This window comes from Stylophora pistillata, chromosome 5, assembly GCF_964205215.1.
Source record: "Stylophora pistillata chromosome 5, jaStyPist1.2, whole genome shotgun sequence".
NCBI classification, from domain to species: domain Eukaryota; kingdom Metazoa; phylum Cnidaria; class Anthozoa; order Scleractinia; family Pocilloporidae; genus Stylophora; species Stylophora pistillata.
The window spans coordinates 16,464,779-16,489,982 of NC_142523.1; the positions used below are offsets into that span (position 1 = coordinate 16,464,779).

Sequence of the window (25,204 nt, forward strand, 5' to 3'; positions counted from 1 at the left end):
CCCCCCCCCCCTACTATGATTATGTCCAGCATCTGTGCACCACTTTTCAAAGTTCTCCCTCGGTAATCTTTGGGAATAGTTGATGAAAGTAAAAATCACTCAAGATAGTAATATTGTGCTCCCAAGATTCATCTCGTTCAATCTTGATAACTACACTATCCTTTGTGGTCCATACAACAAAGTAGCAGAATTTGCGCTTTGTCAGGAACATCTGGCCTTGACAGTGATGCCAGTAAACATGTGTGGTAGACAGCGTATAATTCCCTTCCTTCTCCTCCAAGTAAAAGTCTTTGTGCCCACAAGCTTCCTTGATTGTTGCATTTCGATGTGTGTAGGGGCACTTACACTCAATCACCGAGTCGTCTCCCACAAGTCCATCAGGGAAAGCACCCAGAACTCCCGACTCGTGTAGCCAAAGGCCGGTCTGTACAGGTGTAAAGTTTGTGATGTTGGTGAAGGATTTCAGGGCCTCAGTCTCATTGTCCTGTCCCCATGCAATTGCTTTAACTCCACTCAAGTTGTATTCCCCAAGTAGTCGCTTGATAAGAGACGGTGTAACTCTTTTTGCCTGGAGGACGGAGCCAAAATTACTGGCATTCAGGCGGCCTCTACGAGCTTGGTGCCATGCAGGGCTGTTTCGCTGGCCAGCTGTGAGGGTGCTCACAACATTTATGGTTCTCTCCTCTACTTTGGCATTCTCAATCAAGTACTCTAATTGTTTTTCCTTCGTAGATGCCATAAGGAAACCTTCTGAGTAAATGATATCTTCAATCGTCTTGATCGGGAGAGGGGTAGCAGGTTGTGGTTCGGGACTCAAGATCCAGCAGGTCCCTGTAAATTTGCCATAGCGCTTTAGTTCGCTGTACAGCCACATCCGATCTTCTCGGCTAGGATCGCGCGCCAAAGGGCTGTAATCCTTCTTCTTCGGTGGCGCTGGAAACATCTGGCTTGCAGACTGTACGCTTTCTGCCTTTCGCTTTCGTTTCCATTGGCATTCCAGGTCCGTCCTGCTAAGGTTATGGATGCCATAAATAAATATGGCTGCCGCGTGACTGCACTTGAACTCGCCGCGAGGACACTCGCATTCTGTGTTTTTTATTTCAAGGTTTTCATCGAGATAAATCTGATAAAAAGATAATTCGAAACAGACACGTAAGTTGCAATATATATTCCGCAATATAAACGTTAAATTGGAGGTGAAATCGGGGTTGGGAGTTCTTCGAATTGAACATACGTGTTGTGATCCCAAATTGGCAACTTACTGTGACTTTGTAGTCCTTATTTTTCATGCTTGCTTGGACTTCACCTTTGATGACTCCCCTGGAATAAATAAAGCTTTGGACATGGTCGGATTTGAAGTGGTTTTCTCCGCGATCAAGCGATTTCCGCTCTCCAGAAAAGAAAGAAACGAGTGAGCATATCGGTAAAGACGCCATGTTTGAAGTATGAGTTTAAACTGTTTAGACCAGAAAAAAATGCTGTCATGGCAACGTGACGTCACACTTTAGGACTCAATAGCAATTCCGCGTACGATGTCCAAATCAAAATCAAAATTGTTAATCGTACTACCTATTGTCAAAACTGAAAAGAAAATCTATTGGACAATTGGTTCCCATAGAAAAACAAGATGAAATGAGAAATGATATTTTACTCATTAACTTCAATCAAACAGCACTTTACGGACATACCATAGTGTAACCATGATATTTAATTTACCGGGCTATGGAAACGCCAAATTGTCACTGGGTCTTACTTAAAGTAGTTACGTTCTAATTCGCTTCGCTCAAACAAACGTAAATTATTTTACCCTGAAATTCCCGTAATATTAACAGATCACGCGAGAAATATGGTAGGATGCGCAAGCGGATCCAAAACACATATGAACATACAAAGTAAAGAAGCTCTTTTTTCTTACCACGAAAAAGCTGATTATCAGCGCCCAAAGCAATTCTTGGTTTCCACGATCACTGAAGAGTTGTTCCTTTTGGCGTCTCTTGCGGCTCGCGGCCTCCCTTGCCTTCTCGAGACGTTTTTCATCTTTGGAGCCGGATGCAAGTTCGTCTGACTCGTACTCGGCTACAACCTGCCAGCCGTCCTTGCTTTTAGCAGCAATTTTTATCAGCTTCTGCCGCTTTCGAATACGTTGCCTGCCTTCTTGGGAAAGTTTCTTGATTTGCGACAAATTTGGTTGGGTACTTTCACTTTCTATGCTTTCAAAAATGGTATCAAATTCAGCATTAAGCTCAAATTGTTTCTTTAAACATGGAAAAGACTTGATCAACGGCTGCTGAGTTTCCTCCACTCTCCCCTGAAGACGTTTAGCCTACTTCAGGCGGAACAAACGAACCCTCACTCTGTTTCTGGTCGTTGGACATCACACGAATAGGAGAGCGTAAACCAGAAAGATGAATAAACTGTATGGAACCGCAAGCGTGAATGGGGCTCAAGAGTCAGCAAAGAGTATAAGAACTAATACCTGGCCAATCAGGAGATACATGTAAAACAGAGTGTACAATTGTGGGTGCGGCAGGTGTGAAACTAAAACAACTGCAACTAATTACTTGGAATAACAGCGGAAAATACATTATAGTTTCGGTTTCACTTTATGGCCATAATTCGCATCGCATCGCATCGAAGAATCGGAATGTCGTTGACTCGGAAACTTATTCCGTCGCTTCTAAGACTTCGATATCCATTATTTTTCGAACAGAGTATTCGATAGCATATTTACTTTTCATTTTGAGCTCCAGGTCTATCGAGGTCGGAAAGGAACGGAAAATCCGACCTTAAAATTTTGAAAGTCGGCCGCATGGACTTCAGTTTAATCATTTGTTGTAATCGCATTAGTACTACTTAACATGGGGAGGTAGTAGGAAAGCCTCCCTCACACAAGGCAATCGCACTACGCGGTTGCCAATGTGTTTACTCACAGGGGAGGTGTTAGGACACCTTGAAAAAAATGTGATGACAAATTAAAAAAAAACCTGAGATAGCTTAGAAAACGTGTGATGACCCCTATTTTTATGGCACTGAACAACAGTTAGACCTCTACAAACACATTAATTTTCCATTCAGTGCAAAAACTGTTTTGCCAGAATTTATGATTGTGTAAGTGAGAGTGATCAGTATTAAGTATTAAGTATATATATCTTATTAACCAAGTGCGAGAGCCGTACTGGGAGAATATCGGCCCGAGGTCTTGACAGTACGGACCTCGCTGCGCTCGGTCCGTACAAAAAAGACCGAGGGCCGATATTCTTCCAGTACGGTCCCGAACAAGCTTGGTTAATAAGAGATTTATCATACGACTGAAGTTCAAAGGGACACAAGTGCGGTATCATTCGGGGCCATTCGGGACAGTGCCCGGTCCAATACTGAGAGAATATTGACCGGCAATAGAGCATTTTGATTGGTTGATTTTTGTTATGGCCCTCTGACTGCCCGAGTCGTGTAATAATTTATCTTTTTCTATGATTTTATTTTATAAAATCCCCTGATGAGTGAGCAATCACGAAACAGGTTTGAAGGGATGAAAGCGTAGTCTTTGTAATTTTCTAACTCAACACTCAATCTAGCACGTCGATCCAATTGCCTTTTTTTCTTTCCAGAAATCCATCTTTGCTCGGGGAATTTCAGGGATTCCAGGATCCAATGGTATACCAGGAATGCCGGGAATTCCTGGGTCCCCGGGGTTGCAAGGACAACAGGGAAAAGATGGAGCCAAGGGAGAGCCTGGTGTCAAGGGACCGAGAGGTATGACAGGGACAAGAGGAGAAAAAGGAAATCAAGGGTCACGTGGTAAAAATGGTGCACCTGGAATGATGGGAATAAAAGGAGATAAAGGCAATGAAGGGTCACATGGTAGCAGTGGCCCGCCAGGAATGAAGGGTGTGAAAGGAGGACTGGGGCCTAAGGGAGAGAAAGGAGAAAGTGTGAATAGTGCAGTGTCACAGACCAACTGGAAACAGTGTGTGTGGAAAAAAGATGATGGTAGAGAAAGTGGAAAGATCAAGGTACAGAAATAACTAGAAAATGCTATCAAAATTTGTGAGTTGGATGCCATTTTTGGCATGATGTACCTCTGAAAATTATTTTCGAGAAATGCCAGTGAACTGACTAGAGATGTTAGTTATCTTGTAAACAATTTGGCAGGAAAAGTAAAGGTCATCATCAAATTAATTCCTAATAAATCAACTTACTCTTTGGCAGTGACTGTCCTCTTACCATTTGTTCCAGGATTGCTCATTTAACAAGCTGCAGTCTGATACAGCCATTAAAGTCTCATTCCAAGGAAATATGAGAGTCTCTGGCAGTAATAAATGTAACCGGTGGTTCTTCAAGTTTAATGGAAATGAATGCAGTGGACCAATGACAATTGAAGCTGTTGTGTATAGCTATTGGCCATCTGGGAGTCCCAATCTGCATTATCACAGATCACTTGAGGGATACTGTGAAAACATCCTACAGGGCAGGGTTAATGTGGAATTATGGGTAGGAAAGTGTTCCAGTGGCCATACACAAGGTAATGCTCACACTGGATGGCAATCAGTATCCCGGATAATGATAGAAGAAGTGTCTAGAGCCCAGCCCTAGTAAGCCCTGTCATCTTGACTCGAAGAATGGAGAAAAATATCTTTTTCATTCATCCATTATTTTAGTTTTTAAGGTTTTCTCTCATTTTCAATATCCCAAAATACTTAATGTATTACTTTTTGTCGCTAACAATTTTTTCTCAAAAAACTACCCTTGTTATGTATGAAAGGAAAAAGGGAACTTAAGACTTCAGGCTTTAGCATTTTGAGTGAGTTGATGGTAGGCTTCCAAATGTATGGTTTTAAGTTTTAAGAGTGAGGCTTCAGGGAAACATTTTCATTTGTGCAATGGTAAAGGTAATTTAAAAGGCCTCCAAGTAAACTTTGGAACAGTTTTGTTTCCAACTATCTGTGCATGTACACTAGTGTTCAACAGTACTGGTATGAAGTCCCTTCTCAGCTTTTGTAGTTATTATCCCCCTATTCTGCATAAAACAAAACTAATTTTTTGACTCCTCTTTTTACTTTGAACTACATTGACAATTTGTCAATCTCCTTAAGTTTTCCTGCATTATTTTTAAGTTTGTTTTTACATCACAACAAAACTACTTGACATGTGCAGAGTTCTAACTTTATTTCAAGCACAACAGGCTGCAACAAAAGACCACAGGCAGTAATTTTTGCTGGTTAATGTCTGAAAAGGAGAGCAGTGAATGTGTCAACTAAATGACAGTTTTTCTTAATAATTATTGTAACAGCAGAACATGCTTCTTTTCATTTTGGTTACTAACTAGAGAGGATACTACTGTTCTCAATCATTTCCATCACTTTTTCTTAGTCCTTGCTGATTAAGTCTTGAAACTCTTTAAATATGTTAACTGAAGACAACAGATTTGCCACCTGAATGAAAAATTGAAGGAAAAATGTTTATCATAGAATCTCACAACAGAGTCAAACTTTTTTTGGTTGAATTGTATTCACTAGTCTCTTTTTATAGAAATATATTTCCTCCATCCTGTTTGCTCAGGTAAATCCTTTGGATTTGGTGGTACATCTGGGATTTCCTGTTAATAACAATGCAAAAAAAAATTGATTGAGTACAGATATTCCACAAAACAAGAGTATATTAGAATATTATTGTTCTTCTTACTTAAGATATGAGATGTGAAATGGCAGTTTCATCATGTAAAATATCAGTCTTGCCTTGCAGAAGAAGGTTGCTGTATAAGAGGGTTTAAAAATATCTTGTAGAGTTTGAAGAAAAGTACAAAGTTTCAGTCAGTAAAGAGACTGTGAACTTCTGACAATAAAGCAAATTCTCTCCCCTTGACCTCTTTGTACTGTCTTTCACTTGATCTCATTTGTCAGATCTGAAGCAAAATGTCTTAGTTATCAGTTATTAGTATAATTTCAGAGCTGAACAAAGAGTTTCCAGCAATCTGATTGGTCGAGCGGTTCCTTATATGACACTATATAAACCGCTCCGCGCAGTTAATATAAAATGTTAAACTAAAATGTTAATAAATGTTACTAAAGTGTTATGATTTTAGAAATTTCTCTGTTGTTCAGCTCTGAAATTATACTAAAACAATTATTCACCTCAGGTTCAGTGAATATTGTCGAATAATCCCCTTGACTTCGTCTCGGGGATTATTCGACAATATTCACCTTGCCTTCGGCGAATAATTGTTAATTACAACATATCATTCCCACTAAATTCCTTCAACCGGCCAACTCATTCCCAGTCCTTACTCACTTTTTAGAACATGGGGCAGAGGAGCACTTAGCTGAAATCTGACCTAGTAATTCAAGAAAAACAGCTTGGAATACATCACTTTTGACAGAATCAAAACTTTTTACAAAATTGGTGAAAGCTGTAAGTTTCAGTTTCATAATAAATATTCATCCTTTTCATTAAGGTTTCCATGCATTACAAATGTTGTATATAGCAGGAAGAAGGAAGGGTAAACACAAGAAATCTTGAGAATAAAAAAGTGAAGGTCCTGGGACATCAACCAACAAATTGATAAATCAAAGCTGATTTTTTTTAATCAAGTTTTCAGAACTGTGACAGGTTTAAAAGGAAACCTTGCTGAAATGTAGATAAATTAAAGGGTAGTTTAGTCTGTCAAGATCTGCTATCTTCTAAGTCCATAAACCATAAAATAAAACACAAGGAAAAAAATCTCACCAGATTGGGTCTGTAGTATAAATGCACCACTTGACTTCCTGTCAGGCAAGTTGCTAAACTGACTGCAAAGAAAGTTAAATATTGAGGCCAGGATACCCCAGCAGGCATCCTCAAAACTTATGCTTCTACACTCCACTGTTTATTTGTGTTTTCTTGCTCCTGTTTTCTTCTTTCTAGACGTCTTTCTGACTCTTTTCTGACATAGACTTCATCTGTTGGACATACAAGTGAGAGGTTTAATCTTCATTTCTCAATTTTTTTTGGTAAACATTTTCACTCCCAACATCTCAATAGTCTCCCATACATTTCTTGTGAAATGAGTTTGGAGAAGTTGGCATTGGACTAACTAATAATCCATATACTTGAACTATATATTCTCATCACTTGTCTGCTTTATATTGTATGGATATTGTAAGGAGAAATTTTTTCTCGGTCACTCACAGAAATTCAACGGTTGACAAAAGTTTTAAACATAACTGATCACTTTGGTTTATCCTTTTACAGCTGCAGCTGATTTATTGAAATCAAATTTATATCAGAAGAAAAATATGTATTTCCAATGCAGATAGATTAATTAAAAATAAGAGAAAAGGAAACGCTCAAAAATGTAAGATTTTCAAACATATTTTGACTTTTCCAGCTTAGCAAATGCCAATGTTTCTGTAGTTAGGTGGAATCAACTTAAGCCTATGTTACCTTGTGACTACAGTTTGCAGACATTGGTAAGATTTCCACTCAGCCCCATACTTTAAAGCAAGGCCATATAGTCCCAAAGGCGATCTATTGCTTTGCCATTCTTTTCTTTTTCCAAGAACTGTATGCATATTGAAGTATGGTGCTGTGCATATAATGCCTATTATAGGAATACTTTTCTATAGTTTTTTGCTTATTCATCAATACTACAATACTTACAGGCCGGCGGGAGGTTTCAAATTGCAATCTACCATAGCGCCTCATGTGACAAACAAAGTCTTACTGTTCATGAATAGTTCATAAGGAATATTATGTAACAAAAATTTCTCACTTAAAAGAAATTTCGGCAAGACTTTCATATAACCCCATACGTTAATTATGCATAGAGTGTTGCAAAGAAACCTTTATGTTTATAAGTCTTTACGAAGTGGAATGCATAATTAGTGTATGGGGTTACATGGAAATCTTTCCGAAATTTTTCGCGTTATCGTTAAAGCTTTGATTAAAAAAAAAAACAAATATTAATAAAAGACGATTGTACATTTACCAGATCTACAAGATTAATTAAATGAATTCAGCTCACTTACAGAAAGTTTCCTTTCCAATGCGAACCTTTATCATAAATAGCTCAATGCCAGCTCCAGCAACGAAAAACAGCGGCAAGAATCTATAGACACCGAGGCGCCGTTTAATTGTTCTTATTTTTTCTTGAAACATGGAATTCTCAAAGGTGAAAAGGCATACTGCATTGTCAAATGGCCGCCATATTAATAATCAGCATACTTGACTTAATATTCATTTAAATTGTTTACCGCCGGTCTGTTTATTTACGGGCGCATAACTTTCTTTGTAAACAGAAGAGAACGGACAAGAGAATGATGTTTAGTGGGTTTCGGTGCAGGTGTGTATGTAGTTCACGACTAAAACTTAGCGCGATAACGGATTACAGAATGCAGAATCAAGAGGAATCCCTTCGTTACAGCCCGTACTTGTAAGTTGTAGTCATATTTCTGCCTTGACTGAACTAGATCACTTTTGTGCCACTCCGCACTTATAGAAGCTTTAAGAAAAACATGTCAGCTGTTGATGTACACTTTTATGGATAAGGCATTTTAACAAATCGACTTTCTGATTTCACAGTACAAAAAAATCAGGAGTTTGTGATGAAGCTAAAGGAACAAACACGTCGAAAGAAGAAAGCAAAAACACAGGGAAAAGTCCTAAAAAGCCAAGGCGTCTAGTAAAAAGATTCGGAGAAATGTCTGAAGAAGATGTGTTGAAACTAAAGCTTCCAGAGCATCTAGACTACAATCTGGATATTCTTTTTGTAAGCATATTGATGTATTTTATATGACATTTTGGAAGTGATAAAACAAAGAGAGGATTAGAAACATTTTCATTTCAGAACGAGAGTCTGTGATTTTAATTTTCCAAGTACCGTAGCGTTACTTTAGGTGTTATTTCAGATAATTATTGGTTGCTAGATTGATGAAAACTCAGTAAGTAATGAGTGTATTGGTATTTTCTTTACAGGTTGGAATAAATCCAGGCTTGATGGCGGCCTACAAAGGACACCACTATGCAGGAGCAAATAATCACTTCTGTAGGTAAATTATTTACTTGCCCATGAAGATTATTCATCACTAGCTCGTGTAAACTGATATCAAAGGCATTGTAGTCTTCTCTTAGAGTGGAATTACTTGAAAATGAAAGACAGGGAAGTTCATTCTAAGATTTCCATTAACTTTCATTTCAAACTAAAACTTAAGCTTTACAAACGGAGGTCCAAGTTACCAACAATTTTCTGCCCTCAAAAAGAACTGATATATGCAAAGGTGTGCCGAAAACATTGATTTTAATCTCCCTCCAATAAAAAACCATTGGTCTGCAATAAACTCTCTTTGTTATCAGGTTATGTGTACATGTATTCATTTGATACAAAGCACATGACTGAAATAAAAAAAGGAAACTCCAGATTTATTTTAAGAAAATGAAGAGTAAAACCATTAAATTCCAATGTTCCTGTTGCAGGGCCTTGTTTGTATGAATCAGGGCTGGTTCCTGAGAGGCTTACATACCTGGATGATGTAAGATGTCCATCATATGGTATAGGATTAACAAATATGGTGGAGCGGACAACAAGGGGAAGTGCAGACCTCTCCAGGTTAACAAAGCTTTATCATTATGTGAATGGTTAGGTCTTGTTTAAAATACATTGACAGGAACTACAGATTTATTTAGGTATGCACCAATTGTTTAAGCCTTAATTAATTTACACCCCAGTAGTCATATTCTCTATACTATTCTCTATATATTTCTTAAGGTGCTGATAAGGAGAATTTGTTTAACAATCATTTTCTTTATTCTCGTGCCTTAATGCATGATTCAGGGGTGACATTTTAGGGAGAAATTACATGGCAGTCACTTTAAGGGATCAAAGATTTACAAAATATTTCTGGCAAAGTTGAGTCATGAGACTTTCCTTCATATTGGTAAAATGTTAGAATTGCGCTGAGGATCAAAACAAATTATTGCTATATGTAGAAGGGAGTTTGCTTCAGACTCTGCATTAAAATAGAAAAATATATATTTTTTAAGCACTGGGAAATCATTTAGTTTATTTCTTCATGTTGAGTTCTACATAAATGAATTTTATGGTTGAATAAGATCATCCACGGAAATGTTTATCTGAAAATTACTCAATGCATCTTGGTATTTTATAGACAGGAAATGAGAGATGGAAAAGGTGAGCTCATACGGAAAGTGGAGCTGTACAAGCCATTAATAGTCTGTTTTAATGGAAAAGGTTGGTACATAAATGGAATTAATATCTAAATGAAATCTCTACATTGAACTCCAAAGTCTGTCAAGGAGTTCTTAATATGCAAACTGTCAGTATCGATGTTAAAAAGTTAGATTTGTATAATAGGGACTTGCAGCATTTCAAAACTAAGGAAAAATTAGCGTGTCTTAGGGGATCTGCATGCATTTCCAAGAACTTTACTAAAATGGAATTAATTCTCTACACCCCTTCAGTTATATATGAGTTATTTTCTGGATCCAAGTGCACAGTTGGCCGACAGAAAGATCCTATACCAGGAACTAATACGGTAAGTTTCTTCTGATTTGGCTTCTTCTTCATTTTAACCTCTGTCAGAAGCCTTCATTTGTACTGTTTTGAATTGATTGCTGGCGATTAACAGTGACCTGTTACTTATATTGAATAGATGTCTTCTGCACATACCCCTAGGAGTACTCCAAACTGTGTCTTAGATCAGATGTGACAGCTTAAAAACCGATGTGGTCTTGCTTGAGATTTAAAGTGCACCTACACCCAAAAATTTTTTTTCGCTTAACGAAGTAAGCTTATTTTTTGGAGTATTTCTGTGCAAAAATTTTTTAATTTGCTCAAATCTTTAATTTTCTATGCCCACGACCGAGTTCAAAGAGGAATGGCTCTAGTGGGTAATGTGACGTCAAATCGAGAACACAAAAGTCTGCATTTCACACATTTTCACTTGTTTGGGAAGGTTGTAGTCGATAATTGTCCGAAAATATGCCGACTAAGTGTGTTATAGAAGGATGTAGCAACGTGCGAAATTTGCAAGAGGGTATCGCGCTTCATACATTCTTCATACAACACACCTAGTCGGCATATTTCGGACAATATCGACGACAATCTTCCCAAACAAGTGAAAATGTGTGAGATGCAGACTTTCGTGTTCTCGATTTGACATCACATTACCCGCTAGAGCCATTCTTCTTTAAACTCGGTCATGGGGCAAGATGGCGGCCGATTTTCCGTATTTTGACTGGGCATAGAAAATTAAAGATTTGAGCAAATTAAAAAATTTTTGCACAGAAATACTCCAAAAAATAAGCTTATTTCGTTAAGCAAAAAAAACATTGGGGGTTTAGGTGCACTTTAATGATACTTGGGCAAACTTTAGGAACTATGTGTCCCCCCCCCCCCCCCCACCCCATTCAGCAGTAACTGAGCAACTGCACAGTCAACTGATAACAATTTAGGGTGCATGTTGGGTCAGGGGAGGGATTGGTATGGGGATGCTCTGATACTGAAATTAATCCAAACTTTGAACCTGGTTTGTAAAATTAATAACAAAAACAGTCAGTAGCAAACAAGTATCTGATGATGGCAGTTTCATTGGCCAAACACACAAAAACTTGGTTGACATAGTTCCAAGCTGCAGAAAGGAAAACACCACAAAAAGCTCCCTTTTTTTTCTCTTTACTCATAACTCTCTTTCACTCAGTGTATGGATATTTCTGATGAGAATTTAAATTGCCTACAGTAAATGCTACTTTTCAACAAAAACTCTTTCAATTATGGCATTTTACGTGATGAAGAGGTAAACTCAAGAGATACAAATGCTGAGTAGTACTACAGAAGCGCAGCTTTGAGCAGCACTAACTCCACTTAGTGTCTTTTCTTAATTGTCCTCTGCAGGTTGTGTATGTGATGCCTTCCACATCTGGTAGAACACAAACCTATCCTCGTGCCAGTGACAAAGTTCCTTTTTTCTTAGAGCTTAAAGCTCTTCGTGAAGAAGTGAAACAGAACTCCGTGGATACTTCCTGTTCAGATGTACAGTAAAAATATTTCGGAAAACGTATATCACATTTATTTTAGCTGGTCAAGGTCAATGAGCATTTAGGTAATTTAATTTTGAACAAATCTCTGAAAATATTGGTCATTAGGGTAGCCGTTCAAGTCGCCCGAAAGTCATTCTGCCTGAAGTCATGTTCCCTGAAACAGGAGTCATGTCGCCCGAAATTTTAAGACATGTTGCCTGAAATCCCAAGTCATGTCGCCCGCAGAAACAGTTACCTATAAGATAAAATAGGAAATACAGTTGAGTAATCTTTGTCCCTCAAGCAGTGCTCGTTTCTGACAACACCATGAAGATGATCAGATGGTCAGAACTGAAATATGTTTGAGTAACGATTCTAAAAGCGTTGTTCGTTTCTAACAACAAAGTGAAGCGTCGTTCGTTTGGTATGCAGTCGTTTCGTACCCACGGACGTGATAAAAGGGAAAGGCGACACTATTTAAGATTTCGGCTGAGATGACTTTCAGACGACTTGACTGTGAACTGCCTTACCGTCAGGGGTAAGGTAACGAATCTGATCCAACCGACGCGTCGGCCGACACGTTGGCCGGACCTTATAGAAAGACTCTGCCTCGCTGGTACTTTCGCTTGGCTCCAAACTTCGACTCGTCGATCTCCACTGTTTTTCCTACACCTCCGATCTTCATGTCAGCGTTCATAATTTTCGTCGAACATGCCGTTCGTAAGTCGCTCAGCGCACGGATCACTGTAGGCTTTGAAAGGCTAGTCAGTCTGGCGATGTTACTTCCAGAAGCCTTGATAGCCCACAGGAACATTAGATGAAGCCACGTACTCAGCGGGATGTTGGAACCTTCGAAAAACGAGCCTGACCTTATAGAAAGCCAGGTTCGACAGCGGCTGTTTGTACAGCATCGGTGGTGTGTCGGTAGTGTGTTGGCCGACGCGTCGGTTGGATCAGATTCGTTACCTTTACCGCCTGTCAGTGTAATAACATAACAACAAAAATTGTGACTTTTTTAAAATGTCAGTGTGAACTCAGCTTAATTACTTAAAACCACTGATCGCAGTTGCATTTTTCTCATTACAATAGAAGGGAAAAGTATTTTAAAATCAATACGCCTATCATAATTTCTATTTTATAAACAAATTAATGTAAAATTCATTTTACAAGTGTCAGTTTATTTGTGTATAATTTTCCGATTTGTCTTCTTTACCGTGGTTTCCTTACATTTTCAAAAAAAAAAAAGCGATGTCAGCACGGAATTCTTTTTACAGTGAAAACTATTTATTGTAAATTGTATTATTTAAAATTTATGATATACATGTTCGGTCTGATGAACACCAATAACTAACAAAAATTGCACTGTACAACATTAGGAGTTTCAATAAAAGCCAGTTCCCAGCGGTTTACCGCTGCCTGTTAGACTTCGTACATCGTCTGTTGAGCCTGCACGCGGGCTCTCTTATTTGGATTTCGCCTGACGGCACTTTTTTGGCACATCTACCCATTAGTTACACCATTGGCCTCCGCTTATGGCAAAAAGTTATTGAAAGCCCTGTATCATATACTGGATTCGCCCGGACGAAGGGCTAGTGCAAGAAATGTCAGCTTTGGAAACTCTTTACGCGGGAAGCCAATTACATTCACCATTGATAAAACCAAATCATCTTGCATTGTAATCCCTCCCTCCCCACCCCACCCCTCCCCTTCACCGGCGCAGCACCACGGTGTTTCAGAAACTCACCCCCTTTACACGGAATTTGTATCGACCAGTCATTTTTTAGACTGCTAAAGAAGTGGGATGGGGGCTTAATTCTTCCATTTGTTAAGCCACTAAGTCAAAATTTTTCAATCTGAACTTTTTAACACAGCTTATGACAATTAAAGATATTGAAACATTTTCACATACGAGCAAGCACTATATTACGCGACCAATTGTGCGAAATACTCAAAATACAGGTGTATTGTGTAGTTTATGTATCAACACACAAAAAAAGCGGAAAAACATAAGTACATAACTAGTGACACTGTTTTCCTGAGCTTCTAACTTGTTCGCGATGCACTCCATGCGCGTGCAGTATTGTCAGGCAAATCCTCGGTGACATGGTCAGTCTAACTCTCATTCTGAACCAGATTATATTGTTTGAGCCAGCTAACCACAGCACTGTAATATCTATTTTCATACGACACGTTTTTGTGGTTGACCATCAGAACAAACACTACTTCTGTTTGCTGCGTTCACGACGTCGTCGAACAGTTATCATTATTATCGTCCACCTTTATTACTTTTTTCATCGCTTAGGAAGAAGCAGCTTGTTCTCTTGTCGCTTCTTTTCCAATTCGCCGTTAGTTAAATACCTCGGGATTTTTTTAATTCTGAAATTGCAGCGGTGAAAGTGGAGTTGGTAAGACTACATCTGCACGGCACGTGATCCTGATTGTATCATGATGAAGTTTCTGGCCGAGGATCCGAAAGAATACAGGCAAATATGCCTTTAGCTCTGTGACTGCTGATTATTTTTTCTCTTAAGTAACCACGGATACTAAAGAACCTCTTTTATTTGTTTTCTGTTTGGCAAATCAAGAACATTTTAACTCTAACGTTGTGCTGGAGGCGTTCGGGAATGCAAAAACCGTAAGGAACAACAACTCAAGTAGATTTGCAAGTTAACTTCAATTCGTACCAAAAAAATACAGACTGCAATGACGCAGAAAATTGATTACATGGTTCTCTTAATAAATCAATAGGGAAAATACCTTGAGGTGCAGTTCAACCAGAAAGGGCAACCAAATGGTGGAAAAATCAACAACTAGACTTTTTACTAGAAAAATTTAGTTGTTGTATAGTCACTAGTTCTGTTTACCATTATGTGTGTGTTGCTCTTAAAAGTTATCAGACATTTTTCATTGCATTACAATTATTTTTACATTTGCAGTGTCGTGTGACTCACTTGACACAAAGCGAACGTAACTTCCACGTGATTTACCACTTGCTATCTGGCTGTACGAACCAGGAAAAAGGTAAAAAGTTTCTTTTTCATAGACATTTTAAATGCTGCTTTGCACCCAAGCATTTCCCTAAGTGTGAGAAAATAGCTCGAACACTTTTTGATCGAGTGTAATAAAACAAAATGCAACACAACGGCCGATCAGAAGAGTGGGAAATACCTTGAAGAGCCAGTGAGAACTCAAAAAAGAAACAACCAACTGCCTAAAGCGCGGGAAAGCGCGGGCGACCAAGTCATGATTGTTTTCACTTTTGTAAATTATTGGTCGAGAGAGTGGCGCGAGTTTTTCCGATCAATCACAAGGCGAAGTAAAGCAAGTGTACAATCTTTGTTTTTCAGGTCAGTTTGGTCTTCAAGGAAACGCTGAGGACTATTTCTATTTAAATCAAAGTGATGTGTACACGATTGACAGTAAAAATGACAAGAGAGACTTTTTGGAAATGAGGGTGCGTATAGAAAGAAAGTTCTGCATGATTAAGTTAGAGAATAGTGCAACTGCCGTTAAATTTGGAATTCTATGGGCACTTCTTCTCAGTTAGCTTTCTATGTCGTGTGGACAGGATAAGATAAACCTTACCCCTAAACCGACATTTTTTAACTTCTAATAGAAAAAAATAATAATATTAACGATAAGCTGTAAAGCGATCAAAGTACAAATTTCAGTATAAATAATATATATACTGAAATATATAATATATATACTGAATAATATATATAATATATAGAATGTGACACTAAACGTGACTCATTGTCTTTCTTCAGACTGCACTGGAAATGGTCGGCGTAGACACCGTGAAGCAACAGATAATTTTTAAGGTGCTGTCCGCCATTTTAACTCTTGGCAACATCGAGTTCAAAGAAACTGAAAATGTGGCTTGTCCAACTGAACAGAAAAGTAAAAATTTTTGGACTGTCTCCATCCCCTGAAACTTTTGTCATCTTAAACATCACTTTTGATCATGATCTCAAAGCGTCTTCAAGGTCACAAAGTCGTTGTTTCTTAGTTTTCCCTTTTATCTTCCTTAGCTGCCTTATTATAGTTAACAAACTAATCCCTCTGTCTTGCACAAGAGTCTTTCAGATCGTAATACTCAAAGTGAAGTGTGAATTAGCACAATAAAACTACACTGAAAATCGCTTTCACGTATCTCTATCAGTCATTTTCTCTAACGAGCTACCTTAACTGCAAATCGAAAGAAGTGCTTTGAATTTCAGTTGCTTCGTTTGCTCAAGAATTTATAAAGACATAAATTTGATTTCTTCCGGTTCAGCTGATTTAACTTTATTACAGCTAACTAGACTTTGATTAGTTTTGCTTCTATTTCATCAGTGCTGGATTGCCTCTCTAAACTGCTCGGAATTAATAGAGAAAATATGGAAGAGAAACTAGTCAGGTATGGAAATAACAAACGAAGTGAAGAAAGGATGTAGCCATGTTGTGTCATGAAGTAAACACCTGTGGTTGAAATGACCCCCAGCGATTTTTTAATGAATTTTCTTGTGTTTAAAACAGTGTCTTCATGGAAACTCGCCGAGGCGGAAGAGTTGAAATAACAAAGAAAACTAACAACAATTGTCGGGTGGGAATCATCATATACCATTATTTCGTTTCTGTCTCGTTCTTTTTGCCATATATTGCCATATCTTTGTACATTCACAGTCAGTGGCAGCTCGTGATACTCTGTCTAAAGCCTTATACTCACATTTGTTTGATTACCTTGTCCAGGTTTGTAAAACTTATGAATTCTAGCTATTGGATTGTCAAGAAGAAAGCCACTACTTTGCTCCTATACAATAAGAGAAAGCACAGCATCTCTTTCACCTACGAGCAAGCACCATATTGCATGACCAATTGTGCAAAATACTTAAAAATAGAGGTGTATTATTTTGCAGTTAAAATATCACAAAAAAAGAAAAACAGAAAAAAAGACACAATTACGTAACACTGTTTTCCAAACCTTGTAACGTGCTCGCGCTACACTCCATACGCGTGCAGTATTGTCACGCAAATCTTCGGTGACATCATAAACGCAAACTTCATTTCCAAAGCTGAGAAGACGCGCAAGACTGTGCGGAATCTTGACAGTAAATTTGTGGAAGTTCTTGCATCAGGTAGACATTTGATTTTGTATAGTTGTGATGGTTGTTATTTGTAAACAATGGGGCCTTTCTCTCTGTTTGAAATTCAAATCCATCGCTCTTAGCGATGGCGCGTTCCGCCTTTGTTTTCGAATTGACGACTCCAACCGTTTTCTGAAAAAGAAAGTGAAAGCCATGTTTTTAAGTTTTTTTCTTCGTCTTTTTTATTCGTTAGATATAATTGTATATCCATTTTAGTACGAGAATGTGGTCCAAACAAGTTGGTGAGGATGATATGACCATGTTACAAGATGTTTCAGATGAAGCTATCGCTGAAAACCTTAAACATCGCCTAGATGCTGGAATTATTTATGTAAGTATTCAGTTCAACATTTTGCTTACCTTGCGCTTGTTTCTTTCTTCTTTTTTTTTTTTTTTTTTTCGCTTTTCATTTCACCGAACGTATATCAATGAACCATTCTTTTAAAACATTAAAGGCCTTAAGCACGTCGATTGAAATTTAAAATGAATTTGTAAATTTCTTGAGGATTTCGTTAGTGGCTAGAGAAATGTTTACCATCTCTAAGGGCGCCAAACTAGTTTCAGTTCCAGACCACGCAAATTGTGATGTCAGTTTTCGCGTTGTCGCTTTGCAGAGGACGGATAAGAAATGTGAAAAAGTTTTAGCGAGGCTTTCGTTGCCTTTCAGTTACTGTGGTTGATTGCTAAGGTCCTTATTAAACTTAAACACATTATCAGGTGAATTTGTTTTGCAGACATACATCGGTCGTGTGTTGATAGCTGTCAATCCATACAAAGCCCTGGATATTTATGGTGCAGATATTCTTGACGTTTATTGTAAAGATGGAAGTAAAGTTGATGAGCTTGAGTGTGAAATGAGAGCAATCACTGTACCTCTTCACAGAGATCGAGTTTCACGCTGTTCCACAGCCAAGCTGCCAGCTTTTGAGCCTCACAGAAAATATTTAGAAAATCTCTATACACATGAGGTAAAAAGTCATCCAAGAATTCATATATCTTATTAACCGAGCGCGAGGGCCGTAGTGGGAGAATATCGGCCCGAGGTCTTGACAGTACGGAGCGAGCGCAGCGAGGTCCGTACAAAAAAGACCGAGGGTCGATATTCTTCCAGTACGGTCCCGAGCAAGCTTGGTTAATAAGAGATTTATTATACGACTGAAGTTCAAAGGGACACAAGTGCGGTATCATTCGGGACCATTCGGGACAGTGCCCGGTCCAATACTGAGAGAATATTGACCGGCAATAGAGCATTTTGATTGGTTGATTTTAGTTCTTGGCCCTCTGACTGCCTGAGTCGTGTAATAAAAACTTTTATTAATCCCCGATACATTTTAGGGCTTTTTTTTATATTCTCCATCCTCGAAGGGACTCTTAATTTCCCCATTTCCAGTTTCTAATTAATTCAAGACCAACCCAGTTCCTTTCATTGACTTCCAATATAACATCGTTTTTACTTTGAATTTCTACTTAAAACCTACTTTAAAAAGTTCTCAGTAGTTTGGCACCTTCGTACATACGCGATATTCTTTCACCTTATACTCCAAACATCTTTTTGTTCCACCTTTCGTTTAAAAGACATACCGCACAAGATCCTTCTCCGTGCCAGCCCCAACACTGTAGAATGCTTTGCCATATAAGGTCAAAAACAGTTCGCAAGTGTCTGTTTTTAGACAATTGAGAGGTTTCTTTTTGAGCAAGCGTTTTCATAACTTTTTTTATCTTCATTTTTTGGATCTTTTTAATATTGTGTAGCGCCTTTGAACATCAGGATTTATCATCGTCGTCATCATTTATAATTTGAATATATCAACAAAGTTGAAATGGTAAATTGGCCACCTTTACGATTATAAAAGCTGACGTTTCGAGCGTTAGCCCCTCGTCGGAGCGAAGCCCTTCGTCGTTAGCCCTTCGTCGGAGCCCTTCGTCATTCGCTCCGACGAAGGGCTAACGCTCGAAACGTCAGCTTTTATAATCGTAACGGTGGCCCATTTACCATTTCAACTTTGTTGATATATTCAAATTATTTCGTTACCCCCACCGACGCAGCCCCAAACAGTTTCTTTAGAAACTATCAGCCTTTAGTCATCATTTATAGATCATTATCGTTTATTGTAGACTGAACAGGAGAGACAGCTAATTGTTGTGGTTTGTTTTTGTTTACAGGGACCTAAACCTCCTCATATTTATGCACTTACAACTGATATGTATCACAATATGATGATAGAGAAAGAAAACCAATGCGTCATAATAAGGTGTGTGGATTGATTAACAAAAAACTTGCTTTCAGAGAGTATTCCAGGAGAATTCGTTTGTTAGGAGAGTGGGACAAAAAAATAGTGTGTTCCTGATTAGGAGACAAAGCACAGACTTTTAGAGGTTGTACCACGTCTAGCTCTCTCATGAACAAGGCAGTACGATGTAAAATGCTGCTTCAGAAGTAGTTTTCCTAAATTCAACCGTGTTGAAGTGCGAGGAGACCTCTAAGAAACCACCAGGCTTGCAGGGAGCTTACAGTTGATAATAAAGGAATATGGACTGTCCTGATCATGACACGTGTTAATCTAGCTGTAACGTTCAACTAGATAATATAGTTTGGGCCAGCGAACCACAGCAATCTAATATCTATTTTCGTGGGATACGTTTTTGTGTTTGACCATCAGAACAAACACTACTTCTGTTTACTGCGTTCATGACGTCACCGACCAGTTATCATTATTATTGTCCACCTTTATGATTTTTTTATCGCTTAGGAAGAAGCAGCTTATTCTCTTGTCACTTCGTTTCCAATTCACCGTTAGTTAAGTACCTCGGGATTTTTTTACTTCTTGAACTGCAGCGGTGAAAGTGGAGCTGGTAAGACTACATCTGCACGGCACGTGATAAATTGTATCAATGAAGTTTCTGGCCGAGGATCCGAAAGAATAAAGGTAAATATGCCTTTAGCTCTGTCACTGTTGATTTTTTTTTCTCTTAAGTAACCACAGATACTAAAGAACCTTTTTTATCTGTTTTCTTTTCAGCAAATTAAGGATGTTATAACTCAGTCTAACGTTGTACTGGAAGCGTTTGGGAATGCAAAAACAGTCAGGAACAACAACTCGAGTAGATTTGTAAGTTAACTTTGTACCCCAAAGAAAAAAGACAGACTGCAATGACGCAGAAAATTGATTACTCTAACCCTAACTATAATCAAAACTCCAACATAAAATTAGCAATTTAACCCTAAACCCTTAATGCTTCGCCCCCTCTTTCTAATAGTTACTCTTAGATAATATTTTAACTTCATTTTATTTTATTTTATTTTGATTTTATTTACTTATTTATTTTTTTTATTTTAATAATATATAACATATATTTTTTACAATTTTAAATTGAGTTTAGGAGCGTGCTGTTGTTACAGAAGTCGCTCCCTCAATTTTAACACCTAACTTTTATGTTCATTTTACACACTCATTCCCAACCTTGCATACGCTTTGTTCCTTTTTTACCCACTGATCACGAGTTTGCTCATCAGTGGAGTGGGAACCCATTTTCATGGGTTCCCATACATCAACACCAAGGGAAGCCACAAAGGTTGCTAGTGAAACTACTGGTTAATATATTTAATACTATACAAGCAAAAACAGTCAGGAACAACAACTCGAGTAGATTTGTAAGTTAACTTTGTACCCCAAAGAAAAAAGACAGACTGCAATGACGCAGAAAATTAATTACGTGGTTTTCTTAATAAATCGACAGGGAAAATACCTTGAGATACAGTTCAACCAGAAAGGGCAACCAAACGGTGGAAAAATCTACAACTTTGTGCTAGAAAAGGTCAGCTGTTGTATAGTCACTAGTTCTGTTTACCATTATGTGTGGGTTGCTCTTAAAAGTTATCCGACATTTTTTCGTTGTATTACAATTATTTTTACATTTGCAGTGTCGTGTAACTCACTTGACACAAAGCGAACGTAACTTTCACGTGTTTTACCAGCTACTGTCTGGCTGCACAAATCAGGAAAAAGGTAACAAGTTTTTGATTTCAGAGACATTATAAATGCTGTTTTACATCGAAGCATTTCTCTAAGGGTGAGAAAATAGCTCGAGCACTTTTTGATCGAGTATCATGAAAACAAAACGTAACCACAACGGCCAATCAGAAGAATAGGAAATACCTTGAAGAGCCAATGAGAACTCAAAATAGAAACAACCAACGGCCTAAAGCGCGGGAAAGCGCGGGAAAGCGCGGGCGACTAAGTCATGACTGTTTTCAGTTTTGTACCTGATTGGTTGAGAGAGTGGTGCGAGTTTTTCCGACCAATCACAGAGTGAAGTAAAGAAAGTGTACAATCTTTGTTTTTTCAGGTCAGTTTGGTCTTCAAGGAAACGCTGAGGACTATTTCTATTTAAATCAAAGTGATGTGTACACGATTGACAGTAAAGATGACAAGAGAGACTTTTTGGAAATGAGGGTGCGTATAGGAAGAAAGTTCTGCACAATAAAGTTGGAGGATAGTTCAACTGCTGTTAGAAAGTTTGGAATTCCATGGGTATTTTTTCTCAAATGTTTTTTATGTTGTGTGGACAGGTTAAGATAAAGCTTACGCGTAAACCGACATATAAAAAAATAATTATATCAACGATAAGCTATAGAGCGATTAAAGTACGAATTTCTTTTTATATAATAGTAGAATGTGATACTGTAAACGTGACTCATTGTCTTTCTTCAGACTGCACTGGAAATGGTCGGCGTAGACACCGCGAAGCAACAGATAATTTTCAAGGTGCTGTCCGCCATTTTAACTCTTGGCAACATCGAGTTCAAAGAAACTGAAAATGTGGCCTGTCCAACTGAACAGAAGTGTAAGCATTTTTGTTTTCATCCCCCCCTGAAACTTTTGTTTTATTAAACACCACTTTTGACCATGATTTCAAAGCTTTCTTCAAGGTCACAACGTCATTGTTTCCTAGTTTTCCCTTTTATCTTCCTTAGCTACCTTATTACAGATAATAAACTAATCCCTCTGTCTTGCACAAACGTCTTTCAGATCGTAATACTCAAAGTAAAGTGTAAATTAGCACAATAAAACTACAAAATCGCTTTCACAAATCTCTGTCAGTCATTTTCTCTAACGAGCTACTTTAACTGCAAATCGAAAGAAGTGCTTTGAATTTCTGTTGCTTCGTTCGCTCAAGAATTTATAACGACATAAATTTCATTTCTTCAGTTCTGCTGATTTAACTTTATTACAGTTTACTAGACTTTGATAAGATTTGCTTCTACTTCATCAGTGCTGGATTGCCTCTCTAAATTGCTTGGAATTAATAGAGAAAATTTGGAGGAGAAATTAGTCAGGTAAGAAAATAACAGACGAGGTTTAGCCATGTTGTGTCGTGCGGTAAGCACCTGTGGTTGAAATGACCCCCAGCGATTCTTTAAAGAAGAATTTTTTTGTGTTTAAAACAGTGTCTTCGTGGAAACTCGCCGAGGCGGAAGAGTTGAAATAACAAAGAAAACCAACAACAAATGTCAGGTGGGAATTATCTTATCCCATTATTTTTTTTCTGTCTTGTTCTGGTTGTCATATAGTTTATATCTTTGTACATTCACAGGCGGTGGCGGCCCGTGATACTCTGTCTAAAGCCTTATACTCACATTTGTTTGATTACCTTGTCCAGGTTTGTAAAATTTATGAATTCTAGCTATTCATTCTATCCGTCCATCTTTCCGTTTATACTTTCTTACCATTTTTTTTCAAACTTCTTAATAAATGACATTGACTTCGAGAACAGGTTATCAATGGTGCACTGAAGAAATATAAGGACTATTTATCCATCGGAATACTGGACATTTATGGATTTGAATCGTTCAAAGTGAGTATACTTCTTCTTCCCTAATATTGCGCTATTAAGTGACTTTTGTGTCCGTACCTTAAGAGCAAAAAGTAGGTAAGGTCTCTACTTGAGTTAAGTGGCACACCCAGCCAGAACTTATCTCGGTTTACTTAGCTTGAACGGAATAGGAGTATTACTACTCCCCCCTCCCCCCCTGGGTGGGATGCTAGTCCATCACAAGGCTATCGCCCAGAATTTCATCATGTTTCTTAAGCAATTCGCCAGTACCCATCTATACTGTTACATTGGGTGAAGAGAGGCCCGGTGATATAAAAGCTTTTTGCCCAGGAACACCACACAATGATCCACACAGGTCTCGAACAAGAACCTTTCCCGTTGAATTCAGCACACAAACTGTAGGGCTATCAGGTCTACTGCGTTCTTATCAGGCAAAATGTGCTTTTTGACTCATTCAACTCAGGAAAATAGCTTTGATCAATTTGCCATCAACTACATGAACGAGAAACTTCATCAAGTTTGTGTGGGATTTACATTCACAATTGAACAGGTAATGGCGCCACTTCTAAATAGGAATTTGTTATACAAATTGAGGTGTTACCAGTTAACATGGTTGCTATTTGAAGGAATGAAAACAGTTTAGTTTTAACGTCTCACTTATACGAAGCTAACCTCTAACTTATCAGGAAGAATATATCAGAGAGGGTATTACCTGGAAAACTGTGGATTACTTCAATAATAAGATAGTCTGTGAACTCATCGAAAGTAAGGTATGCTTGAGAACCATCTTGCTCACGATCTCAGTTTGCCTCTCAGTGTTGGTCATAGTTTTGTATCCAATATGCATGTTTGAGACGTTTTTCTTTCCCCATAGCGCCCTTCGGGAATCATGTCAGCCCTAGATGAAGTATGCTGCTCTGTAAAAAGTAAAAAAGAGGGACTCGAGAGGACTTTTATACAGGTTAAACGGAAATTGCCTAAACCTAGTTTTATCACATAGCTCAGATATCTATATTTGTTGTTTCAGCTTTTATCACCTTTTCCTCTGCAATTGTTATTTAACAATATTTCTCTTCAGAAAATGAGGGAGATTGCTGGTTCCAATAAAGCTTACCTGGGATTACTTCAAGTTCACGATGACTACTTTAAAGTAAAACACTTCGCAGGAAATGTAAGTTTGTAAAGCACTCGCAATTCAGGATCACTTCACGGAATTGTGTCATTCTCTGTATGAATACTGAGATAATGATTTTTTTATTGTTTGAAATAGGTTGTGTACGAATTCGGTGGTTTTTGCGAGAGAAATAAAGAGGAACTGTCAAATGATCTAATTTCTTTGATGCAGTCAAGTGAAAAGTACGAATACTAGTCATGTATCATTGCGCTGTTTGTAATTTGACCGTAACGTGAAAGGAACCTCAAACTTGCTTACACCATGTTACTTACACCGACGAGTAATGAAAGAAAGTAACAAATATTGAATTCATTCTAAAATTTATGGACAACAGGCTTCAGAATATTGTCACTGTTGCTATCTTTGCTTCACGGTATCTGAAATTGAACTTACAACGTAAATTCGCAGTCTCAAGAGTTTTTTTTTTTTTTCAAGCAAAAGTGAGTGCCCTTTGAATGACAAAAAAAGAACAGAGATTGATAAAAAGAATAGAACCTTCAAAATTTCGAGTCTTAATTAATTTCATATCAGTACTCTGTAATACTTACGTCGGAAACCGGTTCTTTGTTATTTTTTCGTAGTTCATTTGTCAAAGACTTGTTTCCTGAAACAATTTATGCCGGAGGGCAAGGGGGACAAAAGACAAACACCAGCTCTGCTAAGATAAAGGTCAGCAAGCAAAACCAAACTAAGAATTTATATAAATCTTTATTTTTTTCCTGTCGGCAATTTCAAACTACTTCTTTTACAATTTTAGCTGCGACATGCTCTATTACTGCTAATTTTCCCCCTATCCAAAAACTTGTCCCAAATCCCAACGCAGAAAATAAGATTATTTTGTTTCATATACAGTTCCAGACAAACGGTGTGATTGGCAAGATTATGGCCTGTAGTCCACATTACGTTAGATGTATCAAACCATCAGAACAGAAAGCACCACTGGCCTGGAACCAACAAAAGTACGTGACATATAAACCTTCAAATCTACTTCTGAACTAAACGATTGGACTTGCCAGAGGAATAGCGTCTGAAAATTTCTTTAGAATGCACTCATTTC

At 38.0% G+C, this 25,204-nt stretch overlaps 5 protein-coding genes across 6 annotated transcripts in view; 3 read left to right on the forward strand and 2 right to left on the reverse strand.

The window, feature by feature from the left end:
* LOC148730558 (uncharacterized) lies at positions 1 to 1,510 on the reverse strand. The gene is made up of 2 exons (XM_088762137.1): positions 1,263 to 1,510; positions 1 to 1,123 (listed from the first exon to the last, which is right to left on the reverse strand). Exons 1-2 carry the CDS (start codon positions 1,434 to 1,436, stop codon positions 47 to 49), a joined length of 1,251 nt encoding a protein of 416 aa, XP_088618263.1. The 5' UTR covers positions 1,437 to 1,510; the 3' UTR covers positions 1 to 46.
* A 2,121-nt stretch (positions 1,511 to 3,631) lies between these two features.
* Positions 3,632 to 4,593, forward strand: LOC148730559 (collagen triple helix repeat-containing protein 1-like). The gene is made up of 2 exons (XM_088761819.1): positions 3,632 to 4,013; positions 4,237 to 4,593. The coding sequence occupies exons 1-2, from the start codon at positions 3,666 to 3,668 to the stop codon at positions 4,591 to 4,593; spliced, it is 705 nt and encodes a 234-aa protein (XP_088617945.1). The 5' UTR covers positions 3,632 to 3,665.
* A 556-nt stretch (positions 4,594 to 5,149) lies between these two features.
* LOC148730560 (ubiquinol-cytochrome-c reductase complex assembly factor 6-like) lies at positions 5,150 to 8,144 on the reverse strand. Of its 2 annotated transcripts, XM_088761311.1 has the most exons (4): positions 8,004 to 8,144; positions 6,724 to 6,935; positions 6,289 to 6,331; positions 5,150 to 5,596 (listed from the first exon to the last, which is right to left on the reverse strand). In XM_088761311.1, the coding sequence occupies exons 2-4, from the start codon at positions 6,829 to 6,831 to the stop codon at positions 5,556 to 5,558; spliced, it is 192 nt and encodes a 63-aa protein (XP_088617437.1). In that variant the 5' UTR covers positions 6,832 to 6,935; positions 8,004 to 8,144; the 3' UTR covers positions 5,150 to 5,555. The 2 variants fall into 2 exon arrangements, with proteins under 2 accessions (XP_088617437.1, XP_088617438.1); XM_088761312.1 differs by lacking the exon at positions 6,289 to 6,331.
* A 107-nt stretch (positions 8,145 to 8,251) lies between these two features.
* Positions 8,252 to 13,431, forward strand: LOC111325133 (G/T mismatch-specific thymine DNA glycosylase). Its single transcript, XM_088761307.1, has 7 exons — positions 8,252 to 8,407; positions 8,557 to 8,743; positions 8,950 to 9,019; positions 9,448 to 9,580; positions 10,140 to 10,222; positions 10,453 to 10,526; positions 11,885 to 13,431. The coding sequence occupies exons 1-7, from the start codon at positions 8,292 to 8,294 to the stop codon at positions 12,029 to 12,031; spliced, it is 810 nt and encodes a 269-aa protein (XP_088617433.1). The 5' UTR covers positions 8,252 to 8,291; the 3' UTR covers positions 12,032 to 13,431.
* A 3,209-nt stretch (positions 13,432 to 16,640) lies between these two features.
* The window catches only part of LOC111325125 (unconventional myosin-If-like), a 13,109-nt gene continuing 4,545 nt past the window's right edge, over positions 16,641 to 25,204 (forward strand). Inside the window, exons 1-21 of the mRNA XM_088761471.1 lie at positions 16,641 to 17,129; positions 17,332 to 17,469; positions 17,873 to 18,106; positions 19,302 to 19,390; positions 19,975 to 20,065; positions 20,159 to 20,248; positions 20,877 to 20,954; positions 21,061 to 21,145; positions 21,486 to 21,592; positions 21,851 to 21,983; positions 22,413 to 22,476; positions 22,588 to 22,654; positions 22,734 to 22,799; positions 22,914 to 22,994; positions 23,437 to 23,523; positions 23,660 to 23,743; positions 23,848 to 23,934; positions 24,052 to 24,144; positions 24,244 to 24,329; positions 24,729 to 24,816; positions 25,000 to 25,106. Of these exons, the coding sequence (XP_088617597.1) occupies positions 17,362 to 17,469; positions 17,873 to 18,106; positions 19,302 to 19,390; positions 19,975 to 20,065; positions 20,159 to 20,248; positions 20,877 to 20,954; positions 21,061 to 21,145; positions 21,486 to 21,592; positions 21,851 to 21,983; positions 22,413 to 22,476; positions 22,588 to 22,654; positions 22,734 to 22,799; positions 22,914 to 22,994; positions 23,437 to 23,523; positions 23,660 to 23,743; positions 23,848 to 23,934; positions 24,052 to 24,144; positions 24,244 to 24,329; positions 24,729 to 24,816; positions 25,000 to 25,106 (1,925 nt within the window). The 5' untranslated portion in view covers positions 16,641 to 17,129; positions 17,332 to 17,361. The remainder of the gene's footprint in view (positions 17,130 to 17,331; positions 17,470 to 17,872; positions 18,107 to 19,301; positions 19,391 to 19,974; positions 20,066 to 20,158; positions 20,249 to 20,876; positions 20,955 to 21,060; positions 21,146 to 21,485; positions 21,593 to 21,850; positions 21,984 to 22,412; positions 22,477 to 22,587; positions 22,655 to 22,733; positions 22,800 to 22,913; positions 22,995 to 23,436; positions 23,524 to 23,659; positions 23,744 to 23,847; positions 23,935 to 24,051; positions 24,145 to 24,243; positions 24,330 to 24,728; positions 24,817 to 24,999; positions 25,107 to 25,204) is intronic.

Bases quoted from the DNA above. Each gene is read 5' to 3' on its own strand.
- LOC148730558 (XM_088762137.1), bottom strand. From the start codon at position 1,436: ATGGCGTCTTTACCGATATGCTCACTCGTTTCTTTCTTTTCTGGAGAG. The intron at 1,124-1,262 runs GTAAGTTGCCAA...TCTTTTTATCAG, and splicing joins ATAAGGACTACAAAGTCACA to ATTTATCTCGATGAAAACCT.
- LOC111325133 (XM_088761307.1), top strand. From the start codon at position 8,292: ATGATGTTTAGTGGGTTTCGGTGCAGGTGTGTATGTAGTTCACGACTA. The intron at 9,020-9,447 runs GTAGGTAAATTA...TTCCTGTTGCAG, and splicing joins AGGAGCAAATAATCACTTCT to GGCCTTGTTTGTATGAATCA. The intron at 10,527-11,884 runs GTAAGTTTCTTC...TGTCCTCTGCAG, and splicing joins CTATACCAGGAACTAATACG to GTTGTGTATGTGATGCCTTC.
- LOC148730559 (XM_088761819.1), top strand. From the start codon at position 3,666: ATGCCGGGAATTCCTGGGTCCCCGGGGTTGCAAGGACAACAGGGAAAA. The intron at 4,014-4,236 runs GTACAGAAATAA...CATTTGTTCCAG, and splicing joins GAGAAAGTGGAAAGATCAAG to GATTGCTCATTTAACAAGCT.
- LOC148730560 (XM_088761312.1), bottom strand. From the start codon at position 6,831: ATGCCTGCTGGGGTATCCTGGCCTCAATATTTAACTTTCTTTGCAGTC. The intron at 5,597-6,723 runs GTGAGATTTTTT...TGTTATTAACAG, and splicing joins TATACTACAGACCCAATCTG to GAAATCCCAGATGTACCACC.